Here is a 26,860-nt window from a genome sequence, read left to right as displayed (position 1 = left end):
CTTTACGTCGTGTTCAGATACACAAACCTCATTTGACCTCATTATTTATCCTGCGGCACAATTGTTTTTCCAGCTTACACGTAGATATTATTTCTTAATTCTGAGAATGTACCCAATTTTAATAAAATATCAAATTAAAATAAATTTAAAAAAATAAAATTCATTAATATCATTTTCTTCAGGCAAGTTGTATAGAAGCTTAATAAAATCTTGTTTGAGAGGGACTTTTTCTGATAAGTATAACTTTGCAATAGGAGGGAACTTAGTTTGACTTTTGCATGCTGGATCGCTTTACAAGTCCTTCAATAAAAGGATAGAACGCCAACCCCTAGAGTTTCAGAACGCAATGAAAACCGCTGATTTTACATATCACTTTCCGTTTTTTCCTATAAGTTTCAACAGACCCAGGGTTCATGTTTTACCGTAGCACTATGTCTTAAAATCAAGGATGTCATTACCATGCATATGTAGGATTAAGCATCTTGGAACTCATGAACTCCAAGTCCATCAAAAAATCATAGAACGATTCTCTATTTTGTGGAATGGGCATTCTTCGTGACAGAATTGATGAGGGAGAGGGTGTGAGAGAGAAAAAGAAAAAGAGAGAAAGAGGGAGGGAAAGAGAGAGTGAAAGACAAAGAGAATTGAATTGTACTTAATATTTTATATATGCAAAACCCGCAAAATTAGGTCTTATACGTACATGCAATTAAGTTTACATTATTCAAAATACAAATCAAAAATATATATTTTTTTATTGTCTACATAGAGAGAGAGCGAGTTAGTAAGTGAGAGATGAGTGAATGAATTAGAGAGAGAGAGAGAGAGAGAGAGAGAGAGAGAGAGTAAGTGAGTGATTACATGAGTTAGTGAGTGAGTGAGAGAGAATAGAATTGAGTGAGAAGGAGAGAGAGTAAATAATTGAGTGGGTGAGTGAATGAGATAGATAGATAAAGAGAGAGAGAGAGAGTGAGAAAGAGTGAGTGAGAGAGAAATGGTAAGTGAGTGAGAAGGAGAGAGAGAGAGAGTAAATAAATGAGTGAGTGAATCAGAAATATGACGTGAGTGTCTGGAAGAGACAGAGAGAGAGAGAGAGAGAGAGAGAGAGAGAGAGAGAGAGAAAGTGACTGAGTAAGTGAGTGAATGAGTACGAGAGTGAAAGAGTTAGTGAGTGATTGAATGAGTGAGTGAATCAGAAATATGGCGTGAGTGTCTGGAAGAGAGAGAGAGAGAGAGAGAGAGAGAGAGTAAATAAGTGAAGGAGTGGGGGAGAGTCAGTGACTCAGTGAGTGAATGAGTACGTGAATGAAAGAGTTAGTGAGTGAATAAGAAATATTACGTAAGTGTCTGGTGGAGAGAGAGAGAGAGAGAGAGAGTAAGTGACTGAGTGAGTGAGGGAATGAGTATGTGAGTGAAAGAGTTAGTGAGTGAATGAGTACGTGAATGAAAGAGTTAGTGAGTGAATAAGAAATATTACGTAAGTGTCTGGTGGAGAGAGAGAGAGAGAGAGAGAGAGAGAGTAAGTGACTGAGTGAGTGAGGGAATGAGTACGTGAGTGAAAGAGTTAGTGAGTGAGTGATTGAATGAGTGAGTGAGGCAGAGCTAGAGAAAGAGAAAGTAAGTGAGTGTGAGAGGGAGTAAATAAGTGAGTGAGTGAATCAGAAATATAAAGTGAGTGTCAGGAAGAGAGAGCGTAAATTAGGGAATGAGGGGGAGAGGCAGAGAAGAAGTGTCTAAGTGTGTGAGAGGAGAGTTAAACGAAAGCCCAAGACCAGCTTAGACTATACTAATTTTCAAGAATTATTTCTTTTTTAAATTTTGCTTTAAAATCAGAGAATAAAGAAAAAACAATGAAGTAAACGTTAAAATTTTTTTAGAAGTATATATGTAAACGCATTAAGGATACTACAGCAATAATAAGTTTTATTACAATTTTTGCTATACATATTTCTTTTTTGAACACCGTCAGTAATCCGAATACCCCATGCAATAGGATTACTGAGAGGGCCTTATGGCTGAAATCCAATAAATACTCTTACAATTTTATGTTTATTTATCTTAGTCTAAAAATTGCATGACTTTTTTTAGGTTTTTGTCATTGTCTTATTTGTTTGTGTTTGTTATGCGTAGAAAAACTTGATGTGGAATACTGTTACGGTCCAGTACAACCCTCTCATCGAAGAAGAATGGGACGAGCACTTCAAAGTCACGTGCGAGTACGGCTACGATTTTTGGAAAACCGTCACTTTTCCGTTTCTCGACGTTGAGTAAGTACTGCCGGAAATCTATTTTCTGGTCGCCGAGACTTTTCTCTTCTCACGGCTCTGGTAAAATCGCCCTCTGAGTTCTGACACAGTTTCCATTGCAGTCCGACGACCGGCATGCCAAATCCCTAACTAAAGCCGGCCCTTCGGACTTTGCCGCTTCGAAGTATGCACGCTCTTCACTTTCAATTCGTCCACTCTTTTTCTACCCCCACAAATCACCCCAATCACGCACTTCTTCGCACTCTTTCGAGGTACGCACATTAAGGGATCTAAGTTGTACTTCTTCCGGCTTCCTTCCGTCAGAGCGGGATGTTTTGACCCGTTTCCTCTTTCTTTCAGGGTGGCCACAGGAAACCCGGTCGTTTTTACGCTGTCGCCGCCCGAGTGTTACATGGAAATCAGGTGAGCCTTTTTTTTAAGTTTGGTCGAGATTCTTTTGAATGGCAAATATTACGTTAACGGGCGCTCTCCGAGTTTTTTGGGTGGGCGTCGGAAGACGTGTCGGAAAGTAAACCGGGCGACTTTTTTTCCGATATCGCTTCGACCTTAGCGTGAAACGAGATAAGTCCCGCCGTTTCTCTCTCCAAAAAAACAATCCGTCCTGATTTTAAATGTAATTATTCTATTTCGTTGTACAACACCGAAACGACCTCTACTCTAGAAAAGGTTCTATGAGAGTTCTATTAATTTATGCTATCCCATAGATCACGAAAAGAGATCTTGCAAAGCTAAACAAGGATGAGAACTAAACGATCAAACCTGAAAATCATAATAACATGCTTGTTGCTTAAAAAGAGCGCACGATTCATGATGAGAGAGAGAGAGAGAGAGAGAGAGAGAGAGAAAGAGTGAGGGTGGGAGAGAGAGAGAGAGAGGGTGGGAGAGAGAGAGTGAGGGTAGGAGAGAGAGAGTGAGGGTGGGAGAAAGAGAGAGTGAGGGTGGGAGAGAGAAAGAGAGAGAGAGAGGGTGAGGGAGAGAAAGAGAGAGAAAGGGTGAGGGAGAGGGAGAGGGAGAGGGAGAGAGAGAGAGAGAGTGATTTTCAGTAATAATATTTACAACAATGGAAGAAAAGGTTTATAGTTACACACATGGAGGTTATAGTTTGTCGGAGGTCGTTGCAAAATGAACATAAAACAGAAAAAAGAATATATATATAAAGGCGACTTAATATAAGCAAAAATTATAACAATAAAAAAACTAAATTAAGAACGCATAAACTGAATATGAAAATGAACTAACAATAAAGGATAAAATAAAAATTAACAAGAATAAAAAAATAAAAATTAACAAAACATTATGAAGAAAAAATAGAAAAGATATAAAATCAACGATTATTCGGAAATCGTGAGATGCGGTCTGGTGTGATATAGGTTTCAGAAAAACATTTTCTTTATCGTGCCAACGTTTCAATCTTTATTGAGATCATCTTCAGCGCCTGGGATTTACAAACATTGTTTAAATTTAACAAACGCATATAGGATGTTGAAAAAAATGAATTTTTGCATTGTATAAATTCACTTTTTTCCACATCCTACATGTATTTGTTAAATTTAAAAAATGTTTGTAAATCCCAGGCCCTGAAGATGATCTCAATAAAGACCGAAACTTTGGCACGATAAAGGAAATGTTTTTCTGAAACCTACATCACACCAGACCGCATCTCACGATTTCCGAATAATCATCGACTAACGGTCACTAATTACCACACATATAAAATCAACATTGGTTTAGGATAAAACCGATAACGATACAATTAAGCAAAATGTGGAATTTGACTTACAATAGAATAAATGAAATTATTTAATTTTTTCTGATTCATGAAGCGAAATCGTCTCACGTCTCACCAAAATAATTTATAATTCTAAAAGTATAAACAGGTTTAATATTCGATCTTTCTGTGAAGTCTTACCATTTTAAAGCAACACGCACTCAATCTTTATTTTAAAATTCCATAACAAATAAATAAAATAATTGATGTCAAATTGTCATTATTAAATTTCTCGTCAAGGACGTTCTAAATTTAAAACGAGGACGAAAATATGATGATAAAACAAGTAATATTCACTTATGAATCATCAATTTTGCAATAATATGCGCGAACTTTTTTTTTATTTACTGTAACGTAGAACCTTCACAAACAATACACAAACAAACAACAAAGTCAACAATATTTTCTCGTTCAGTGAATTTTTTTTTCAAAATTTCGATTACTAACATAAACAACGATGTCTTGAGTTTCCTGGATCGTTCGAGATGGAGTTATGATAGCAGCACCTTTATGAGAGCGGCCCAGTTTTGAAAAATAAAATCAGTTTTTTTATTGGCAAAATCATAATTTTATTTCTAAGATAGGCACATATAAGGGGCCCTGTTTATACCCCTCCCCCCCAAAAAAAATAAATAAATAATACTTTCTAGGTATGGCTATGGTACAAACGGGAACCGAGTCGCAGGCCCTGTGCGAGTCGGGGACCCTCTGACACTGATCATTTACATGAGGAGTAAATACGGTAAGTTTCCTGAAATATTTTAAAATTCTTAATAAGACAATAATAATTTAAACTTTTGATTTTTTTTCAGACGGCTTCGACATTGTGGTCAACGACTGCTACGCTCACAACGGTGCTAACAAGAGGATTCAACTGATCGACCAATATGGGTATGTAGACCAAAAAACTATTTATCAAGGGAAAACCAATGTTACATCTGTTTATAGTTTATTTGTTGCCATTAACAGTGGCTTGATCGCTTATTAAAGCAATCCTCCTTCTCGGACAAAATATGGAGCATGTTTTTTTGCATAATACATTTGTCTTTTTTTGATAAAACAGCTTATTACTGTTAATTGTTATTATAAGTAGTTGTATAAATTGTAATTTGATTGGGGTTGTTCCAGGTGTCCGGTCGACGACAAGCTCATCTCCAGGTTCAGGGGGTCGTGGTCGGAGGCGGGCGTTTTCGAGACTCAGGTGTTCGCGTACATGAAGACGTTCCGGTTTACAGGGTCGCCCGCCCTTTATATCGAGTGTGATGTCAGGATGTGCCACGGCCGATGCCCAGTATGCATCCAATGCTAAACTACGCTAGCCTCTTTAACAACACGGACTAAACCTTTGTTTTTTCAGAGCCAACCGTGCCACTGGAGGAACGCCAAAGGGCTGACGAAGAGGTCCGTCGAGGAGACGACGCCCCAGGCCCCCGCGGGCAACATCTCCCAGAACATCTCGCTCTTCCAGAGTCTGCGAGTCCTCCAGGAAGGGCCGGAAGAATCGCCTCTGACAAACAGTGAGTAAAACAGCCTGTCATCGTCCGTCGTTTTTTAACGTTTTACCGGTTACAGGTACGGGAGGAAGACCTCTTGGCAATTCGGTGTGCTTGAGGAGCGGGCTGGTGGCATCGCTTTCCGCCGCCGTGGCGACCCTGTTGACGATGCTGACCGTCGCCCTCGCCGCCATGTGCTGCAGACTGAAACGGCTCTCAAAGCAGCCTTTGCTCTCCGCTCCTCCGCAACTTTCCAACAGGCCCAGATGTTTCATGAACCTCAAATAGACCGGCACCGACCAGAACGAAACTGCAACTAGACAAAAATTACGTATAAGACTGGGGATGCCAGCTCCTGCCTTCTCGTCCTCCAGAGACGCGCACCGAGCGGCCGTCACCTCGCAGAGCTTTACTCCTCCTTCATTTCCCAATGAAAAACTTTACTTATGTAAATATTTCCAGGCATAATTTTTTACATTTTTTATATGTAAACGTGAAGACAATCGATGTGATCTTATTTTTTATGTACGCAAAAAAATCTCTTTTTGTGTATATGGATTTCGCTTTTAGCCTGTAATCTTTAAGTATTATCAGTCATAAATGTTACATTATTTATTAAGAGAGTGCCTTTTTAGCCAAATGTGGCCAGATTTACTAGCTCAACTTCAAAGTGGATCTTCTTATTTCAAAATAAACTCTTTTTTTTACAATTTCTTGAATGTTGGGCGTTTGAATCGGGTCACGTCTTATTCATACTGACAGCTGTCAACAGTTGTATGAGCTATTTATTTATTATCATTTCTAAAACAGGCATGGCGGAGTGGACGAACTTCTATGTAATGTGAGTCGGCCGAATACCGGCACGATCTTCCAGCCTTATATAGACGTTTGGCCGTCCAAGTCCGGATTAATATTAATTCTTGATAATTAAAATGCTTAGTATAGTGTTAGCATAGTTTTGTGTATGTATGATTTTTTTTTAAATAATAAATTTTCAAAAGTAGACATCCACATGTATTGGGGTGAGTCGATAAAAATGACCTTTTTTCAATTTCCTAATTATTTTTAAAATCCTTTTAGAACGTCCTATTTTATTGTTACTGGTATTGCTTTAATCCTTCGACTATCGTGAATAATTTCCGTCCATTGATCACCCCTGCATAGCCCATTACTGAAAATAAAATCCACCTGTTTTCCAATCACTTTGAAGCAATATTTTGGTTTGGTTGGCACATCTATGTATTCATCATTATGGTCCCCTTAACGTATAACCTTTTTGTAGACAAGTAGAGATACGGATAAAAGAGGTGGCCTCAAGGCATTCTGCACGCTCTCCTGTTTTTTATAATTCACTGACCAGGGTCAGGTTGTTAATCAACCTCCATAGCCTCTTGCCTGTGGCTCCTTAGTGTAGGATCTTGCTCGCTTTCGTATCCTAGTTTCAAGAACCTGCACCTACATAGACCTTCACAAAAACATAAAATATGTTCTGCGGCCTTCCACTCTTCCTGGCAGTATCTGCACAGTGTTTCTTCTGTCTATACTCTTAGCATGTGCTTTCTTAAATGATAGTGCCCTGTCAGTCCTCACCCACCCTGGGAGTCATGGCCCACACTATGTGGAACCACGGCGACAACGGGTGGTATAATGTGGTTGAGACTCGAGACCCCGAAACGGCTCACCTCGTGTTCTCTTCCACGGCCCTGTTTCTCAATCCGAATTCCTTCATTCTATCCTGTGACCCCTCCTAACCCTTGGTTACAAGGGGGGTATCCGGGCACAAAATAATGGTGCAGCCCAGAGGGCGTGGCAACCTCTCTAAAGCACAAGCTGTCTTATGTCGGCCTCAGGGTCGGCAGGGGCGGCGGGTGCCTTAGCAGAGTCACACGAGGGCCAGTGCACCAGATCCTGTCTACAAAGACGGGGGAGGGTTGTATGGCCATCTGTACCACGGGGTGACTCAACGTTTCAAAAACCAGCCCAGAGTCACATTGGGATGGACTCGTGGTGGCTTGTGGTGACGCCCCTGGCGGGAACTTAGACAGAGGCTGTCTTCTATCTGGGACCTTTCGTGAAGCTTGCGTATGGCCAATGTATTACCCCCCGTTCCTCACGGGAGACGTTGCGACCGGACGACAGCATGTAAGCGTTGAGGACGTCATGATCATGCTACAGTCCCTCGAATGCGTAAGTAAGCGATTGGAAAAGGGTAGTGATATCGGCGGTCTTTGACTCGAGTATGCTTTGCATTGTTGTGCGTATGACCGGCGTGGTACCCTTGTGGAAGCGAAGGATCGGACCACCTAGGCTAGACCTATGGCGTCCCTCGATTACGTGCAGCAGGTGTAGGCTGAGCTCGATAAGAGACCTTTTACCGTAGACAGTGCTCATCTAGGGGGTGGGTAGCAATCCCACTATAATCCGAAACCGTTGTCGGGGCGTTCCCGGAAGTTTCTACGCTGGAGCAGCCTCTACACTCAGAGATATAGAGTTGCCTTCTCTATCTAGAGAGTACGCTAGGGGGGGGACGGGCTGATGTATTTCGGCGGTAACACTTTTCCGTCGTATGCAGAGGTGCGTCAGCTCTCATCTTGAGAATCAAAACGTCCGATAAGGCCGCATAGGCTAGGTGCGGACGTTAAAGATCCTCTTGTCTTGTTGACGATGAGTAATCGGGAAAGCAATGTCAGTCCAGGAGTTAGTTACACTTGGAATGGATTCGTGGTGGTGCGTGGTGACGCTCCTGGCGGGAACTTAGACAGAGGCTGTCTTCTATCTGTGACCTCAGTGAATCTTGCGTAAGGCCAATGTAAAAACCCCCGGCCTCACGGGAGACGTTGCAACCGGACGACAGCATATAAGCGTTGAGGACGCAATGATCAGGACGCTATAGTCCCTCGAATGCGTAAGTAAGCGAATGGAAGCGAGTAGTGAATCGGTGTCTCGGACTCGAGTATGCTTTGCATTGTTGACCGGCGTGGTACCCTTGGGGAAGCGAAGGATCGGACCACCTAGGCTGAGCTTGATAAGAGACTTTACCGTAGGCGGTGCTCATCTAGGGGGTTAGCAATTCCACTTTAAACTAAACCGCTGCCGGAGCGTTCCCGGAAGTTTCTACGCTGGGGGAGCCTCTATACTCAGAGAAATAGAGTGGCCTTCTCTATCTAGGGAGTACGCGGGGGGGGCGATGTATTTCGGCCTGTTAGCCCCTCGCGTGCGGCATAAGACCCGATGCACAATGCGGGCCCGACCATTCGGAGTGGACGAGCGGAGAGCGTGGTTGTACTGGCCCTTAGGGGCTGGGAAACCTCTACACCAATGCTGCGGCGGTAACACCATTCCGTCGTATACAGAAGTGCGTCAGCTCTCATCTTGAGAATCAAAACGTCCGATAAGGCCATGTGCCAGGTGCAGACGCTAAAGCTCCTCTTGTCTTGTTGACGATGAGTACTCGGGAACACAATGTCAGTCCAGGAGTAGAATCCTGGTTAGGTTGCAGTTGCTTTCCAGTAATTCTTTTATAAGTTTTGCAGATGGTCCTTCTATGAATCTCTTCGTGTGTGGTGTTATTGCACCAGGTTTTGGACTCATTAAGGATCATTTTAAGATGTAACCTCTTTTGTGGCAGGATGCTAAGCCATGTAAGGTTCAAGACCCAGTTCAAGTTGGCCTCGTCTTTGGCCAACCTGTCAACCTTTTCATTACCTCTATGCCCTAAGTGCCCAGGGACCCGTGCCAGGGTCAGGTCATTAGTGTCAACTTCCATCAGGGCCTCCATGCAGTTACAAACACTCTTTGCCTTCACCTCACATGTGACTGGCCTTTTCAGGAACTGTAGCATATTTACCTAGGTTTTCCTTCAGTTTGGTCTTTGAGTTCATCCAAAGACTCCCTTAGCAATGTTTCTTTGGCCCATTCTTCCCGTTCTGGTATCAGTACATCGTACTTTTTAGTAAAATTGTATTTTGGAGTAGTAGCATCACTTGGCATGCCTAATATGGCATCTGCCTTTATCTCCTCCCTCAGTTTCTATTGTTTATTTACATAGCCTTTCCTTGCAGAAGGTTGTCCATTTATGAGCCTGTGGACTGCTGCTCTGGCTTCCCCTTGGATTGTATGAAGTGGTTTAACAACACTTCCAGGGTTGCAGTTGGTGTTGTGCTCACTGAGAAGTATAACCACTGCTACTTTTAGACTCTGAGTACCCTCGTACATAATTTCGTTTATTAGGTTACATAAATGTTGTAACCTGCTAGGGGCGTCGGTGGCCGCAATGGTTTAGGCTTTGACATGGCGCTCATCTCTGTAAGGTAAAGGTGCCGGGTTCGAATCCAGTAGCCCTGCATTCGAGCCCGACAGACTTACAAATGGGCTTTTTTTCAAAAACACTGGCACCCGGAGGGTTGATATGACCTCCGCTGTTGCGAACCCTCGTTTTAAAAAAAACCTGCTGTATGCTTTAAAATTATGACATTCAGGGCAAAATTATCACTGGCTGAACTTTTTTTAATGGCTGTACGATCTTTAGTGCCTCCATTCAGTTCTCAAAATAAAACTTATAACTATCAACAGACAAATTGATTCTATGGTTTTTGACGTATTGTAGATTTTTTGTCATATTTTTACCTACATTTATAAAGAAGTTATTAAATTAATTTGGTGTTATCACAGTAGTGTGCATTTTTCTTTTCTATCACAGTTTATTAGTTTGAAATTTATTATTTTTCACCTAGTTTTTTTACGATTTTCCACCCTTGAAATATCATAAACAAATAGTTATAAAGCTCCTGGTGAAATTTGGAAAGAAATAACGGATAGAATACATCAACGGAAGCACATTCCGATTTTGAGGACTGAACGCTGCATATGCAGGTTCTGTGAAGAGTCTCCAACGAACCAGTTAACAGACTGGAATCTGCACTTGCCCACACAAGGAAATGCTTTGAGATGTACACCTCATCCTCAGAAGAAATTCAACCACTAAAACTGGACCAAATAACTAAATTCCTCTACTTGGGAGTCACTGGTGTGCTATAGGTACAGAACAGGTGATACAAAAGGCGCAATATGCCTAATTCCCCTCAATTTACATCTACATTTGTATCAGGTTATTGGAAAAGAAAGTGCCAGTTTAAAATAAAATTTCCTCTTCTTCAGCACTTACGATCTATTTGTTTTTTACGTTAACCGATTGAATGTTGATTCAATTTTACCAAGAGGACTACTAAAAACGTACAATTGTTAAATTAATACAAATATATTTTCATCCAATAGCCACTTTTATAAAATTATAAAGTATTGTCATAGAAACAGCTATAAATGTATTTATAGTAGCTATTTACAAAATTGGAAAATGCTTTTAAAATATTATTTACAAGGATCGGTTATCATTAAAAGCAACTTGTAAATTGACGAAATATGTTCTTAATATTTGTGCACCCTCCAAGTCCCTCCACAGCGGCAGGCCCTGAGCCATCTAAGATCCCATGCCCTCAAAGCTGAATTCCTTGTCGACCCAGGAAGTTGAGCTTTTCCACCACACCTAAACAATAAATATTTAAACTTTCAAATACTGTTGAATAAAAGTAAAATATTTAAATACACAACATTTTCTGAAAATGAATATTTTTTATTAGCTATTTACTCAAACGGTTATTTTATAAAGCAAAAGTTAAATATGATTTTATTGAACACCTGCAGCACTGTTTGACCATGTACGGTTGTTTTCCAAGGTAGATGTGTCTCAGAGTGTCTAGACTTTGATCTGTCGCAAGGCATCCTTCTAAGTTGTTCTGCTCTGGCTCAAATACAAGACTATCCGGTTCGACGCCAAATTCCAACTGATAAAATTAAATTGTTATATAAAAGTCATTTCTTTTTTATTTTTTTTAAATTTTATTTTATACTTGTATTGGAAATCCATGGTAGGCAAGTGAAGGTACTGCAATCCCGACTATTGGAGTCGTCGGGTTGATCTGAGGAATCATCACCTGACTGGGAAGCAAGCAGCATTCGTCTAAAATGAAAAAATAATTCTGAAAATTTGTAGTCGGTTTGTTTTATTTTTATTTTACTTCTTATCTACCATACGGTGTCGGTTTTTGTCTGCATTCCCATCTTTAATACTATTTATTTTTTATTTTAATCATAATAATTTTATAAAAGAGAAAAACACAAATAAAATACATTCGTAACTATAACATAATATGATTAATTAAGGTTTCTCGTTGAGATAAAAAAGTCAATGGCATGAGCGGGATTCGAACCCACCATCTTCGGCTAGATACGCCGCTGCTCTACCACTTGAGCTATCGCGACTTCGACCCACTCGGACACTAACTTCCCATCTCAACCCCACCTTTTGAATTTTTCCCTCCTTTTTGCCAATTTTCAAATGTCATGTAATCTATTTGATTCTCGGCGACAAATGAGAGGTTGAGATAGCTCAAGTTCTGGAGCAGCGGCGTATCTAGCCGAAGATCGTGGGTTCGAATCCCGCTTGTGCCATTGACTTTTTTATCTCAACTAAAAACCTTATTTAATTGTAATATATTAAATGGTCAAGCGGACCACAAAATTAGTGAATTTAATCATAATAATTTTATAGAAGAGAAAAACACAAATAAAATACATTCGTAACTATAACATAATTTGACCGGCATACTCATGGGCCCTCCTCAGGCTATCAGAGGGGTTGTCGCTAGCAGAAAAATTAATAGAAAACAAGTAAAAATAATTCAACATTAAAAATATGTATAAATAAATATACTAACTTAGTGATTTACATAAATACCATTTTGGAACACATAAGAATTATGGTTTTCATCTTAGAAGAGTTCTTGATTAATGGGAAATAATTCATCAGGATTTTACCAGAAATCTTTCCCAAGGAATGACATTTAACTCACATGATTTGTGCCAAAGGTGGAAATACTTGATATTAACAGGGAAAAAAGCTTTTTTTCTGTTGATTTTTTTAATTTTTTATTATTTTTATTAATTTGTTCTTACTTAATAAATACTTAAATTCAGTAATTTCGTGGTCTGCTTGACCAATTAATATATTACAATTAATTAAGGTTTTTAGTTAAGATAAAAAAGTCAATGGCATGAGCGGGATTCGAACCCATGATCTTCGGCTAGATACGCCGCTGCTCTACCACTTGAGCTATCATTTGTCATCGAGAATCCAATCCGATTACACGACATTTGAAAAAGGGCAAAAAGGAGGGAAAATTCAAAAGGTGGGGTTGAGATGGGAAGTTAGTGTCCAAGTGGATCGAGGTCACGATAGCTCAAGTCGTAGAGCAGCAGTGTATCAAGCCGAAGATTGTGGGTTCGAATCCCACTTGTGCCATTGACTTTTTTATCTCAACTAAAAACCTTAATTAATCTTAATAAATACATTCATGCATTCATTATGTTCATACTTAACATACACAATCTATATTAGGACAAGAAGAACTGCAACTCGACCACACAATTTACCCCTCCAACTAAGACACCTGATATCCCTCAAGCGCCGAGCAAGAGCTCGATGGCATCACACTCGATACCCCTCCGACAAAAGACTTTTTAATCATTTGATTAAACATTTATCCAATGAACTGCAAAATTACCTAAACAACCAATACTCGACTTATACCCAATCACTAACTACTGTCGACAATTCACTATGGACTGCTACAAGAAAAATCCTCAAATATAAAACCACATCTCTTCCTCTACAATGGGCAGATGGAACTTGGGCCAAATCCGAAGAGGACAAAGCCCAACACCTCTCTGCGGTATTCAATCCTCGTCCAGGCATCCAAGACCTCCACCATTCTGAAAAAATCCTTAATGAACTTGACAAACAATTACCCTCTCTCCCTCCCTCCAAAACCTTTCTCTCCTAATGAAGTCAAGCATGCCTTCCTAAACCTTTCCAAAAAGAAATGCCCAGGTTAAAAACTAATCACTCCAATCATCCTATCCCAACTACCTAAAAAAAGCCATTATCTTTACAATCTACCTATTCAACGCTGCCCTACATACAACCCATTTCCCCACCTGTTGGAAATTTTCTTCCATCAGGATGCTCCCAAAACCTAAGAAACCAAATCACCTTCCTAGCTCCTACCGACCCATCAGTCTTTTGCCCATTATTGGCAAAATACTGGAAAAGCTCCCATTGATCCACTTTCCAAGGAAATTCCTACAAACACAATTCCCCATCACCATTCGGCTTTCGGAGTTGCCACTCAACTGTACAACAAGCACATCGCATAATCGATGTTATTTCCACCGTTGATCTAAAACAATATTGCCCGGGTGTGTTCTTGGATATACACCAAGCCTTTGACTGATTATGACATTCTGGGCTGCTGTCGAAGCTCAAGAACATCCTGCCAGCAACCTATTACCTTATCCTAAAATCCTATCTTAACGATCATTACTTCCAAGTTTGCCACAAAAATTCATTGTCTCCTATACATCCTATTCTAGCAGGTGTCCCACAGGGCAGTGTGCTCGCTCCTTTCCTTTATTCAGTAACAAACAAAAGAAAATTTTACATTCCCCTCCTGGCTCCCATTTGGACATATGACTTGAACTTTACGGGACTGCTAAGCGTTCCAACCTCAATCGGATCCAATCCCTTCAATCTAAAATCCTCAGAACAATAGTCAACGCCCCTTTCTATGTATCCGATCACACCCTCCATAACGACCTAAATGTCCCTTTTGTTACCGAGCTAGCCCAATCCCGCTACAAAACGTTCCATTCCTTTCGTCAAAAACCTGTCATCCACCACATTAGCTAATAATCCCAACAGAAGACTGAAGCGTCGGTGGCCCCGCGACAACCTTAACAGTTGACATCAGTCTCCTACGACGGAGTACATCTCGCTCATCGTATTGATTTACTAATGGCTACCATCAATGGATGGTAACTGTTCAAGCTTTCATGCTTCCGTTAATGTGTTTATATGTACATATTATCTGTTTTACTTGTTGCATCAAAGAATGCAGTTGTAAAAAACAAATAAAAAGTTTTTTTTTAAAACTTAATAAATGTTTTGTTTTAAATTTAGGAAATAACCATTTTCTTTTTAAATTAATTATTTTTACAACTAAACCTATTTTTGATATGTAAAATAGAATAAACCTAAATACCGGAATACCATTTAGTGATATAACGAATTTAACTAATAATTTATTACCTGGGGTGCCTGCAATGGTTTGAAATAAACAAAATACACCTTTTTTTTGTCTTTGAGGGTACATATTTTTTTTATATGGTAAATGGTATCTAATACATGGTATTTAATAATTTTTATTTGATTTCCTGATCCGTTCCTTTATTTCACCATGCAGATAATCGAATTGTTTCATCATCTGAAAATACAAAATACTGAATCGATCAGCATTTTCTTATTTTGACATTCACTAGACACACCTCTAGTTTTTCTGTTAGGCGCTGAAAGCAAGCTGATCACTGCTATTGTCATTTATTCCATGTCTTCTTCATAGCGATCCATTTAGTGAATACTACTCAGATATACATTGTTTTGTCTGCACCAACATGCGACAAGGTATGGGCGTTGGGTCATGTCACATTGCGATGTATCAGGTGTGCTCCCCACTTCAACCACAACTTCTGGCTTTGTCTGTTCAATATGTAGATAATAACTTCATCAGGGGGGAAAAAAACAGTTGAAACGTTGAAAGTATTGGGTTGTCCGGAAAATAATGCAGGATTTTGGTATTAAACAAAAAAAAAGAAACTAGTTACTTTAAAGCAATGTTCTTTAATCAAAATAATTTCCCATACTCTCAATNTAAACAAACAATATCATTTGGAAGAGGATTAATAAGTGTTGACATTCATACAAATGAGTAATCCTGTAAACGTAAACAGAATATTTTATATAGATTTTTTTTAATGAAAACTTAAAATCCTGCATTATTTTCCGGACAACCCAATACAAGGCTTTAGGGTTTTTGCAACCCATAACAAAAATTCCTGCCTTGGGGGGGACTTGACAATGAGTTGGTTTATCCCATCTATTAGGTTGGTGCAAAATTAATGCAGGTTTTTAAAATTTGTTTTATTTTTGCAAGTGATTGTCATGTAAACAAAGCTAAATCCTCAAATCAAACTTATGGATTATAATAAATACTTTTAAACAAAACATTTTAGTTTACATTGCATTTTATAAGAGTGAGGACCTTTGAAATCAAATATGTCCAACGTAGATTCTCATCAAATTTATATGTACGAATTTGAACTTGGGCGAAATACACAGGGTCAAACTGTGTGTGATATTTTTTGTTTTGTTTTCCTTTTTACTTTACTAAAATCAGACTGGTCAGAATTTCCAATATCGCTCAAGAAATCAATGAAATATTTGAGATGTGGTCGGATTGTCTGGCTTTAAAATGAACAGGAAATTGAATTTTAAAAAATCAGGGAACAATAAGATTATGGTTAGGGATGGTTAGGTTAAACATTATTATGGTTAAACATTATTAAACGTTATTATGGTTAAACACACACACATGCAAAAAAAAGATATCTATAAAATCATAAACAATTATAATAATTAGAACAAGAATATAATTATTATAAGATTATGATATTATTCTAAAATAGTCCTCAATCGACTTTTTCTAAAAATAAAAACTGGTGTGGAAAGAAAATAACATTCTGAAAATGAAAAAAAGAGGGGTGTAAGGCTGTGGTTATACAGTAACGCATGACCTTCGAGAATTGGAGGTTTAGCATCTCTTAAACTCGCAAACAGGCAAAATAGGTATCTATAAAATCAGAATCAAATTATTTGGACACAGTGACTCATAATTCAGACTTAATTTAATGCCTATAAAATTAGAAGATTCTTAGACTTTAGGTACCAAACTCTAGGCTGAAAAAGCCGTCCGAGACTTTACAGTAAATCAAAATAAAGATTTTTATGCCAGCGGAATAGAAGCACTTATTACACATTGGCAAAAATGCATATTGTGATGAAAAATATTTTGAATAAATTTTCTTTACTTTATAAAAATTAAAAACAGCTTTGACTGCCTTTTTAAAACCTGCATTATTTTTTCACCAGCCCAATAGTTGAGTAGAGTAGAAGAATTAAAAATATTTTCCTTTTCGATTAGTTGTTGCTGAAGTTGAAACTTGAAGAATAAAAGAACTGGATGCTAGCGCGGTTTACCTTCGGTGGAAATATAGATGTTCAACCTAAACTGAAGGTATTTCATTTGCCCTAGCCACTTTATCCCATAAACTTTTTTTAAATTGATCCAAGTCAAGCCATCATCTGTTTCTAAAAATTCACTGTCGCTGAATTTTCCCACGAGAATTCTCAGATTTCAACCATATTTATACATTTCTCAGAAATTTTGTAAACAATTACCAGAAAAATACTTTAAAATGCACCAAGAATGCAAACGATGTAAAATTAAAACTTATGCTCAGAAACATGAGAGGGTAGAGGGTTGGAAAGGGCAGGAGCGATAAGGGAAGGAAACTGGGGTGTCCCCAATAATACAGAGAAGTAGCCGAATGGTTTACTTGAAAAAGAAATGTGCCACGGAAGTTGAAAAGCCCAGAATGGGAACAGAAAGGGGTGGTAAAAGAATGGTTCGTTGAACAAGGAAGGGTGTGGGACGTCTTCATTAACCTAGTTCCCTGCCACACATTGGATTCCACCTCATCCTGATTTATGTTGAACGAGATATTTTGTCCCAAGTCCCGAAAGTGTTAATTAACAGAAATCTACACCATTTATACATTCAACTGGATCACTTACCAATGAGAGTTTCGTCTGGTTCATGGCTTTGGACGAGTTTCGACAAGAGTTTGAAAAGAAGGGCGAGGACATCGAGATTCTCGGCACTGCGTACAAACATCGGAAGGCATGTCGACCTGAGCAGGCCCCAGATCCTCACGATGACAAGAAGCTGCCTCAAAGAGTTGATTGCTTTCAGATCTCTTCCGAGTTCACTCTGAAAATTACAGCTCCTTAAAATCCAACCAAATACATTTGCAATTTGGTTCACTTACTGTCTGAACTTTGTACTGTTCTGGTATTCTAGCGAGTATGTTGAGTGCCAAGTCAGCAGTCCATTGAATGAGCTGCTGGAGGGACTGAAGCGTGCTCGGCTCGACAGTAAAATCCTTTCCATCCAGATGCATCAAAATTTTGTCGACATCTATTAAATTATCGGCCAAAAGAGCTGGAAAATAAAATTTATAGTAAACAATGAAAAAAAAAATTATATGATGAGACTGACCTGCAAGGATTTCAGTTGGGCCTTTATCGTGTGATGAATCAGAAGGGCGCAACAGTGAAGTGAAAGCTGCAGAAACCGTATGCAGCATAAGTAAAGCCGTGAGGTCTGCTGCACGAGTCTGTCCATTGTGAGTTAACCTTGCTAAAGCCATTCTCAAAGACAGATGACTAGCGTAGTAATACTGTTGGGAACTTGGTGGCTGTCTAGCATAGTTATCAGTGATTCTGTCAACAATGGCATCCACAATCGGTGTCTGTATGGAGACGAGCACATCCCAATTGTCCGTACCGGTCACAAGGCAATACTCCAATAGCGTACTCGCCACTATCACTGTCATTCCGACCCCAGGTTCTAAAATCGGTGGCACTCTTAACACATAGAGTTGCCCGTGCGAATCAACGAGCGCCAAGGCACAACCAAGCCAAGTCAAATCCATGTGGGTGATTTTTGTGCTCAGTCTTTGGTGTTTTATTGTGTCTTCTTGCCAAGCACATGCAATTGATCTTGTCGCCACCTGCACATCCACCGTGTAAATTTCTATTATGGGGACTTCTACTCTAAATTACCTACAACTTTGAGTGAATCCCTGTAAAGACAGTGTAGTGTCGCATCACTGGTTGTTACCATCACATAAGAAGGAGGTGGCACAGATGTGGTCAGAGCGACTTTACAAGTTGTAACACAAGTTATGGGTGAACTGGTAATGTAACTGCTTTCAAACTGCCAAGCCTTCGGCAAAAATAAATAAATAAATACAACATACTGTAACATTGTATTTTATATTACTTACAACTGTCTTGAAAGGGTCAGAAAGTGTTTGAAAAATTCTGTGGAGTGGGACTGCTCTCTCTGTTAGCTGCCAGACTTCGACAACCCCTCCTTGAGATGTGTTCGCGCATACGACTAATGAATCTGCGTCTTCACAAGTAACGAATTTCAATCCTGTTACTTTGCCTTCTATAACATAAAAATATTTTAAGAAATTTAGTGACAGCTTTCGCTATTAGTCCACTGTTCTATTGTAGCCTCCATGCCCTCTTGCCCGCAACCCCACCATAACCAGTGCCTCTTGGCTGCTTTCGATGTTACTACATCCATACTTTTATTATAGACAATCTTTCACCGATTTCAATGTGGAATGTGGTGTGGGCACTCAATGTGGGCAACTGCATCCAGAGAGTGATCTCAGGCCCACAAACCACCCATAGAGGCAGAGGGCACCAGTGGAGTTACAGATAGGATAGTGTAAAAAAACTATTATACTATTGAGCAGATGCAATTATTTACATTTTATTTAATTTATTTCTTCCCCCCACCCCTGGTCAAATAAATTAACTAAAGGAGGTATTTATCCCATACCCTCTTGTAGCAAATACAGTCAAGAACGGGTCAACCCAAAATAGGCAAAAGAAAGCGTCAGTAGATGAATGACCACGATCAGTTTCAAAGGTGACTCAATGAACCAGATCAGGAAAATGGATGGAGCATGACCAACTGAACTAAGGATGCAAACAATTTCCAAGCTCATAGCTTCCTATTAGAGTATTTAGGGTTTGAGGCTGTTTTTCAGGTGGTCTTTACCTTTCTTAACCTTTTACCTAATGGCTGGCTGTTACCACTTAAATCGAATGGCAGCACGTTGTTTGAAAGAACTTAGCAGGAAGAACCCTCCAGCCGGCATTCTCTCTATCATCCTTCAACATCCTTAGAATAGCTTCATATTTCATACTCATAATTTCGGGAAAAAAATAGGAGAATGTAGGGTGACAGTTGACCGGTTGTTTTACGCTGGGAACACCCCTGACGCAACACAATGCAACATGACCTGATGCCAATTTTCCCTAAGCTTATATTATTCATTCTACTTTGCACTACACAATGCAAACAAGTTCCCCGTTGTAAAAAAAAGTTGTACAAAAGTAAAAAAAGGAAGTAAATAAAACATTATTTATTCTTTATTTTGACTGCGATAGCTCTTAAGTACCTGTAACTAATGTAAAAAGATAATGAATTTAATTTTAAACTTAATAAATTGAGAGGTGCGTTAAATTTGTCCATCAGTTATATACAAATTAACACATTTCTATAATACAGTATAATTTTAGAGTATAAAAAGAGGGCTAAGTTAAATTTTCAAAGAAAACTCTGTCATCTTTCAATATTTCATGATGTGGAACTTAGTCAAATAGGACTTTTTTGTTTTGGCTTGTCTTTCCACGATTTAATCACTTACTTTCTTTGTTAATCTTTTGAGGGATATATTCCCTTCAGTTAGCATGATACAACTCTCAGCTCCGTTCCATTCCCACCACTGTACCTGGCCCATTTTTTCACACTACCTGCACCTCCGCAACAACATATCATACATCAAACAATATGTATGTGCTCGGGCTATAGTTCATAAAGCCATTTAAAAAAATAATAAAAAAATAAAACCTTCATCAGGACCTTGAAACTGCTACTAATCAATTTTAATATTAATGAAATAAATATGAACATCTGAAACTTATGTATACACTATAAAATCAATTATTAATGTTAAATGTTTAAAACTTGTAAATTATTAATAATAGTTATATAGTTAAACAAAATGTTGAAAGCTGTTATTAATTACATCAAGATAATAAAATAGTGTAAACAATTACCTGGTCCATTGGCCTTAAAACTTTGCAAAAAAAAGCTTGGAAGAGCTTGCGAGCTGATGCTTAAATTATCGTCAATAAGTTTGACTGACACTGTATAACATTGCACCCTACAGACATCACCGTTACTGACTGCAACTACAAACTGGCCATCTGAAAGAAAAAGAAACACGGTCAAATCAACATATTTGGGGGGGGGGGGGGATGAAACACCTACTTTTTCCATAAGAGATATCTGCTGTAGAGATTATCGCCCTGGTTGGAGCCAGGCTTTCTGCGGCTGTTATGAGCCGGCCGGAGCAAGGAGTCTCTTTGCTCAAAGCTGCAGCGCCCACTATGCCAGTACCGGTGAGAACAAGGCATCCTTCGACAGCGCCTCCACCGAATCCGCGAACAGATGGGGAAAACTTGATATGGCTCATCTTCTCACTGTATATAACACTGTCCTTCTTCTCTGCGACAATACTAATCTAAAAACAAATCATAGTTTTTTGTTTTTTAGTTTTTTTTTTTTAGTTTTTGTTTTTAGTTTGTTTTTTTCACTAGTTTTCGTGGTCCGCTTGACCAATTAATATCTTTCATTTAATTAAGGTTTTTAGTTGAGATAAAAAAGTCAGTGTCACGAGCGGGATTCGAACCACAACCTTCAGTTAGATAGGTATCGTTACTTCGATCCACTCGGACACTAACTTCCCATCTCAACTCCACCTTTTGAATTTTCCCTCCTTTTTTGCCATTTTTCAAATGTCGTGTAATCTATTTGATTCTCAGCAACAAATGAAATGGCCACGGAGAGCTTTAGTGAAGTATACTTCATTTTAACTTATTAAATTCACTAGTTTTCGTGGTCCACTTGACCAATTACTATCTTTCAATTAATTAAGGTTTTTAGTTGAGATAAAAAATGGCAAAAAGGAGGGAAAATTCAAAAGGTGGGGTTAAGATGGGAAGTTGCTGACCGAGTGGATCGAAGTCAAGATAGCTCAAGTGGTAGAGTAGTGGTGTATCTAGCCGAAGGTCGTGGGTTCGAATCCCACTCGTGAAACTGACTTTTTATCTCAACTAAAAACCTTAATTAATCTAAATTTCTACTTTGTGTACATCATTGTATAAATTCATTTTCACATCTTACATGTATTTGTATAATTTAAACAATGTTTGTAAATCCCAGGCTCTGAAGATGATCTAAATAAAATCGAAACATTGGCACAATAAAGAAAAGGTTTTTCTAAACCTACATCACACAAGACCACATCACACGATTTCCAAATAATCATTAATTAACGGTCACTCAACACCACACATGAATTCACAATTTTCATAAGTTAAAATTGATCTTGTTTACCTTTCTTCCATTATGGAAAAAAGCAGCCCCAATAATTGACTCTCCGGGAAAAAGAGCAGTCCCGATACAGCTCCAGGAGTTGAGAACATGGTCCTTAGATGACCATAGAGACACATCACCTGATTCAGTTGCTAAAAGCAGTCGCTCTCCTGCCGCATCCCACTCCAACGCAAGGACAGAATCATTTTTTGACGTCACCCTGCTCAAAATTTCAATCTTAACCAGATCTAAACATTTTCATTTTGCAGAGACAGTAAATAAAAATTACTTGTAGCTGTGCCACGGTGTGTTGAGGTCGGCGACGTAGACATGGCACCCGTATGACTTTCCGTTCGTGTCTTCTAGCTCGGTCCTGGTAGTGAAAGCGACCACATTCTTGACGGATATGCAGCACAGAGAATTGCCTTCGTGCAGGCTGTAATAAATGACATGCAGTTAATAATAATCTAAATTGAGTACCAGTCGATGGATATGATCAAGCCTGAAAAACCAGGCATGACAAGAGAAAGATTACCAATCGAAGTCGTTGAACGTCCTGTTGGAGACGATGTGCTTCCGTCTGAGTATGTAAAGCACGTCCATAATCATGGATGCGGCTTAATATTTTTTAAGCACAGTAGGAAAAAAGCGCCGGATTGTATTGTTAAATTATTTTGATAGATATACGAGGATCACCGGACCTGATTGACCGTCGACATCGCCCGCAACCACGGCTGATCAAAGACGCTGTTGTGTTGACATTCGTGTAACCTCCCGGGTCCGGTCTAAAAATTATGTCGTCTCAGTGGTTTACTGACGTCACAGTTACGCTTTTTTCCTTCTCTTTTATAACTAATTATGATCTTGTTTTTTTTTTTTTTTTTTTTTTTTTTTTTTTTTTTATTAATTATTTTATTTAACTCTTGTGTACATACACATTATGTTTTGCTAATAAATACTGATATACAGCACATTCAAAAAGTGTGATTAACATGGCATTTGAGGGTGGGTCCTGCCCTATGGCAGTCTACACAATATTCGCTGGAGTATACTAATTTAAGATAAATAAATATCTCATTAATAAATAAATTCGAACCCACGAGTCACGGTGTCACGATAGCTCAAGCGGTGTCGTGGGTTCGAATCCCGCACGTGACACAAACTTTTTCATTTCAACCAAAACCTTACATAAAACTGTTTCTTTTTAATGTTCTGTTTGTTATTTCGTACATTTTTTAATATGTTATATGACTAGCCGTCTACAAATTTTACTGATGTAAAACATGAAGGGATACATAAATTAAAGGAACAAACTACTTTTAAATTAAATCCATTTTCATCTCACTTTCTCTCTTTCACTGGGATTATCAGTTTGTTATAATTTTCTTTAAAGTGCATTTGTTAATAAATAAATGAATTAATAAATAAAAAAATATCTCTTTGGGGAGCTATATAACGCTCGCTGGTGAGTTCTCAGATCAAACAGCTATACTGAAACAGGGAAGGACAATGGAGGCGACTAGGATTATATGGGTACTAATTGGAAAGAACTGGTTTGCATGACGGAATTAGCGGATGGTGGAGAATCAGAGGCGGGAGATTTGGGAAATATGTGATTTCGAGGATAGGGTTTGAGCCCGGACGATCTTGGTTTTTGACAGATGGATGAAAGGAGGTTGCTAATGCAGCGCGGATTGGACAAAGAGGATGGGATCTAAACTCTATAGTCTGGGACATATTGATATCCAGTCCATTTTCAACGCCCAGGAGCTGATGGCATTTAGGTCCTCCTCTGTCATGCAATCTTTGTTTTGGCAGCCACGTATGGAGATAACCGTGCGCTGGCAAGATGATTGTATGTTCGGGGAGCTGGAGAGTTTAGCGGCCTTGGGGGCAACGAGTCACGGAATGAAGATCTTTGCCGGCAACGCGACGTGCAACCAATGACTTTATGACGGATCTTTGATTTTAGGTATAGATATGCCCTCCGTCTTAGGGCCAATACAATGGCTACGAGGGATTCGATGAGAAGAGCGTACTCCAGTATACCAGCGGGATATAGGAAATGTGGGCCTGATACGGAGCTCTCCCGTGTGCTTTCCTGCCCGGAGAATGTGCTTTAAGTCCTAATCGCTGGTCTCCGTGATTGGGGATACCAGTTCAACGACGAAACTCCCCTCCGAGCACCAGATGGGCCTAGACGCCGGCCGGATATCGTCGCCACCTATGAGAAGGAATATTTGTCCTGTACCTCACGGTGGCATATGAAACCACTGGAACGAGTGAAATACGTGATATTAAGGGAAGCCTTCACGGAACTACACCAGAAACATTTCTTTCAAGCAGTTGGTGTCGTAGTGGGGCGCGAGGGAGCATACCTGAGCGCATTAAAAAAACCCTCAGGGATCTCGGGATTAAACAACTCTCGAGGTACTTTTACCTTTTCCTAACATCTTCATCCTCACAATCCATAGCCTGCTGACATATAGGCAGAGAGCGAAGCTTTTCAGCCACTCGTCCGACGATTCCAGTCGTACAGCATACCAACCAACAGTGAGGGACCATGGAAATTCATGGTACACAATTGAACCTATGGTGCGGACTTAGTTGGGCAGTGGGAGACCCGCACCAAAGGAAACGAAATCGGCCAAGCTGGAAAGAGCTTGAATCCGTTGATTATGGACACGAAGTTGATCAGGAAAAAAATATTTGTAGAATCCTCAAGTGTTATTGTGTTTAATATGTCTTTCCATGTTTCTGCTGATAAGGGGAGCCTGTAGAGGAGGATCAAAGGTTTTAATTAATTGTTGGGTTGTACTAGGCAGAAAAATACACTACGTTCCTGCCCTCATTAGGAGACGAGAAAGAAATTAAACCATTTATTTATAATATTATGTAATATTCATTAAATTTTTCTGCCCTTGTTTCAGTCGATTTGTGTTGTTTTAATCAAGAATAAGGTAGAATGCAAGATTGACTTTAATGGATAAAGGCTCTCAAGCACCACACATATAAAAAGTTGTTAACGTCAAACGAAAATATGTTATTTAAAAAATAAATTAAAAAATTCAAATCATGTGAGGACTTTTTATTTGAGAGTAAAATTTCTACATTTTTTTCTTTTCGAAAATTCAAAATTCTAAATGGAAAAGCAAATCTGGGCGGCTTTATGTTTTTTCATCTGGATACTTTTAACAGCCAAATTCTTGAAGGCTGACGAGGGCAAAATAATAGGAGGCAAAGTTGTTCAGGCGGGCGAATTTCCTTATCAGCTTTGCATGTGGGGCGATGTCAGATGCGGGGGTGCACTGGTAACACTGAGGCAATTTATGACCGCAGCCCATTGTCTTGTTAAGAAATACAAGGACTCGACGAAACATACTGACCTTACCACGCACTTCATGGTAGCCGGTGTGGTGGACTGTACCAAAACTGATGACCCTTTTTACCAAAAGAGAAATATCAAAGATTACAAAATGCACAAAGAATACAGGAAAAAAAAAGATATGACTTCCTATCACGATTTCGCTGTTGGGATTTTGGAGAAACCGTTTACCGAGAGCGAAAGAGTCAAGGTAGGCGTTTTGCCGTCGACCGACCCGGCTAAGTTCCGCCAACTCTGGCTAGATTTTCTTGGAAGCGGAAAAACATGCAGTGTCATGGGGTTTGGAACAAATACGGAGCCCCTTGTCAAAGATTATACTAATATACTAAAAGTATCAATGATGAGACCGAAAAATGACAAATATTGTAAAGGTACCCTCGTCTACGATTCGGACACGATGCTGGACGGTGAAATTTGCTGTGTTCCGGTGGATGCCTCAGCGGAGAGTATGGGTGTAGGCGATGCCGGCTCGGCTATAATCTGCGATGGCTTGCTCTACGGGGTGAACACAGGTGGATATTTCCAGCCAGGGTATAATCTCCAGCTCTTCACACTCGCTTATCCTTACCTAGACCTATTCGAAAAAGAAAGCTCTCCTGGGTTTGGGTACGTCTTTCGCAGCTATCCCATGGCCGTCATCTCGGGGATATTCATCGTACTTGTAGTTCATACTTTACAGCGTTGAGAAATAAACTTTTTTGGCCGTAACTAATAATTATAATTTGCACTGCATTCATTCCGTTAAAATTTAAAACGCGAGATTTCTGGACTATCGATGAAAAATATATAAATGCCATTAATAAATCATATGTAGATTCAATCAATTCACCAAAAAAATAATCGCCCAGTTAGAAAAATGTTGAGAGCAATACAATTAAAAACTAGCAATGAAGGTTCAAAAATGAAAAAAGTAATAATAATAAAGTAATGTAGGCGGTTTTTGGGCGAACAAACAGCTTAGCTCATCGCCCGTCATATTTTATTCTGCGTGGGATCCTACTTTGGGGAAATTGGTTGAAAACACCACTGCTTGAGGGAAAAACGCGACGACTTTGGGGCAAGAAAAATGGCAACTTTGGGGAAAGCACGAATATAATTGAATAATAATAAAGTACAAGTAACTAATACAAGAACGTGCACCGAACCATCTGAATTGAATCATTGGTCGTCGTAAAAAAAAAAACAGAAATAATAATACAAGTACTACATTCTTACAGCACGTCGTCGTAATTCGTAAAAATAGGTATGCCGTCAGGTGTAATGTAACAAAATTTTGGTTCTTCCTCGGACTCTTACAAATCTCGTAGTTGTGCGATGGCTTCATCATACGATTTGGGAAGGGAGGGAGTATTTTCTTCCTACGATTATACGTACTTTGTCTGAATCCTCTCATTTCTGAAAACTCTAAGTTACTTGCCGTCATACGTGCCCCAATCTAGTCAGTGACCTTTCTTCAAAAACAGACGCTCTAACGCCGACCTTTCACTTCCTCGTTCTCCAATGTAGTCGTCGCCATCGCGGTTCTGTCGTCCAGAGACGTTAGGGACAAATGATAAGTGCTGCTATAGCTTCTGTAATGTTATATAACTCGCAATGCATTGTGATAGATTGTGGAACTGCCACTACCAAATCTTTAATTCTAAAAGCAGATATAGATATGATGGCACAGTAATAATTGTGGGGTTAAGTGCTAT

At 39.3% G+C, this 26,860-nt stretch overlaps 3 protein-coding genes across 3 annotated transcripts in view; 2 read left to right on the top strand and 1 right to left on the bottom strand.

Moving 5' to 3' along the window:
- LOC106661296 overlaps positions 1-6,535 on the top strand; it is a 74,425-nt gene extending 67,890 nt beyond the window's left edge. Inside the window, exons 6-12 of the mRNA XM_014384586.2 lie at positions 2,131-2,267; positions 2,607-2,669; positions 4,686-4,777; positions 4,848-4,926; positions 5,164-5,326; positions 5,393-5,552; positions 5,608-6,535. Of these exons, the coding sequence (XP_014240072.1) occupies positions 2,131-2,267; positions 2,607-2,669; positions 4,686-4,777; positions 4,848-4,926; positions 5,164-5,326; positions 5,393-5,552; positions 5,608-5,816 (903 nt within the window). The 3' untranslated portion in view covers positions 5,817-6,535. The remainder of the gene's footprint in view (positions 1-2,130; positions 2,268-2,606; positions 2,670-4,685; positions 4,778-4,847; positions 4,927-5,163; positions 5,327-5,392; positions 5,553-5,607) is intronic.
- Positions 6,536-10,817: 4,282 nt separating this feature from the next.
- LOC106661587 (mediator of RNA polymerase II transcription subunit 16) lies at positions 10,818-22,563 on the bottom strand. The gene is made up of 13 exons (XM_014385101.2): positions 22,317-22,563; positions 22,071-22,217; positions 21,803-22,001; positions 20,675-20,927; positions 20,461-20,610; positions 18,606-18,772; positions 18,386-18,544; positions 17,816-18,329; positions 17,586-17,758; positions 17,332-17,527; positions 11,435-11,544; positions 11,223-11,368; positions 10,818-11,070 (listed from the first exon to the last, which is right to left on the bottom strand). Exons 1-13 carry the CDS (start codon positions 22,388-22,390, stop codon positions 10,953-10,955), a joined length of 2,406 nt encoding a protein of 801 aa, XP_014240587.1. The 5' UTR covers positions 22,391-22,563; the 3' UTR covers positions 10,818-10,952.
- A 2,272-nt stretch (positions 22,564-24,835) lies between these two features.
- On the top strand, positions 24,836-25,866 carry LOC106661295 (trypsin beta-like). The gene has a single exon (XM_014384585.2). It carries the CDS (start codon positions 24,925-24,927, stop codon positions 25,849-25,851), a length of 927 nt encoding a protein of 308 aa, XP_014240071.1. The 5' UTR covers positions 24,836-24,924; the 3' UTR covers positions 25,852-25,866.
- The last annotated feature ends 994 nt before the right edge of the window (positions 25,867-26,860 follow it).

Source organism: Cimex lectularius, unplaced genomic scaffold, assembly GCF_000648675.2.
Source record: "Cimex lectularius strain Harlan isolate CLEC.00 unplaced genomic scaffold, Clec_2.1 scaffold20, whole genome shotgun sequence".
In the NCBI taxonomy this organism is placed as follows: domain Eukaryota; kingdom Metazoa; phylum Arthropoda; class Insecta; order Hemiptera; family Cimicidae; genus Cimex; species Cimex lectularius.
Note: the sequence above shows the minus strand (reverse complement) of the source record. Positions and strands in the feature narration are given on the sequence as shown.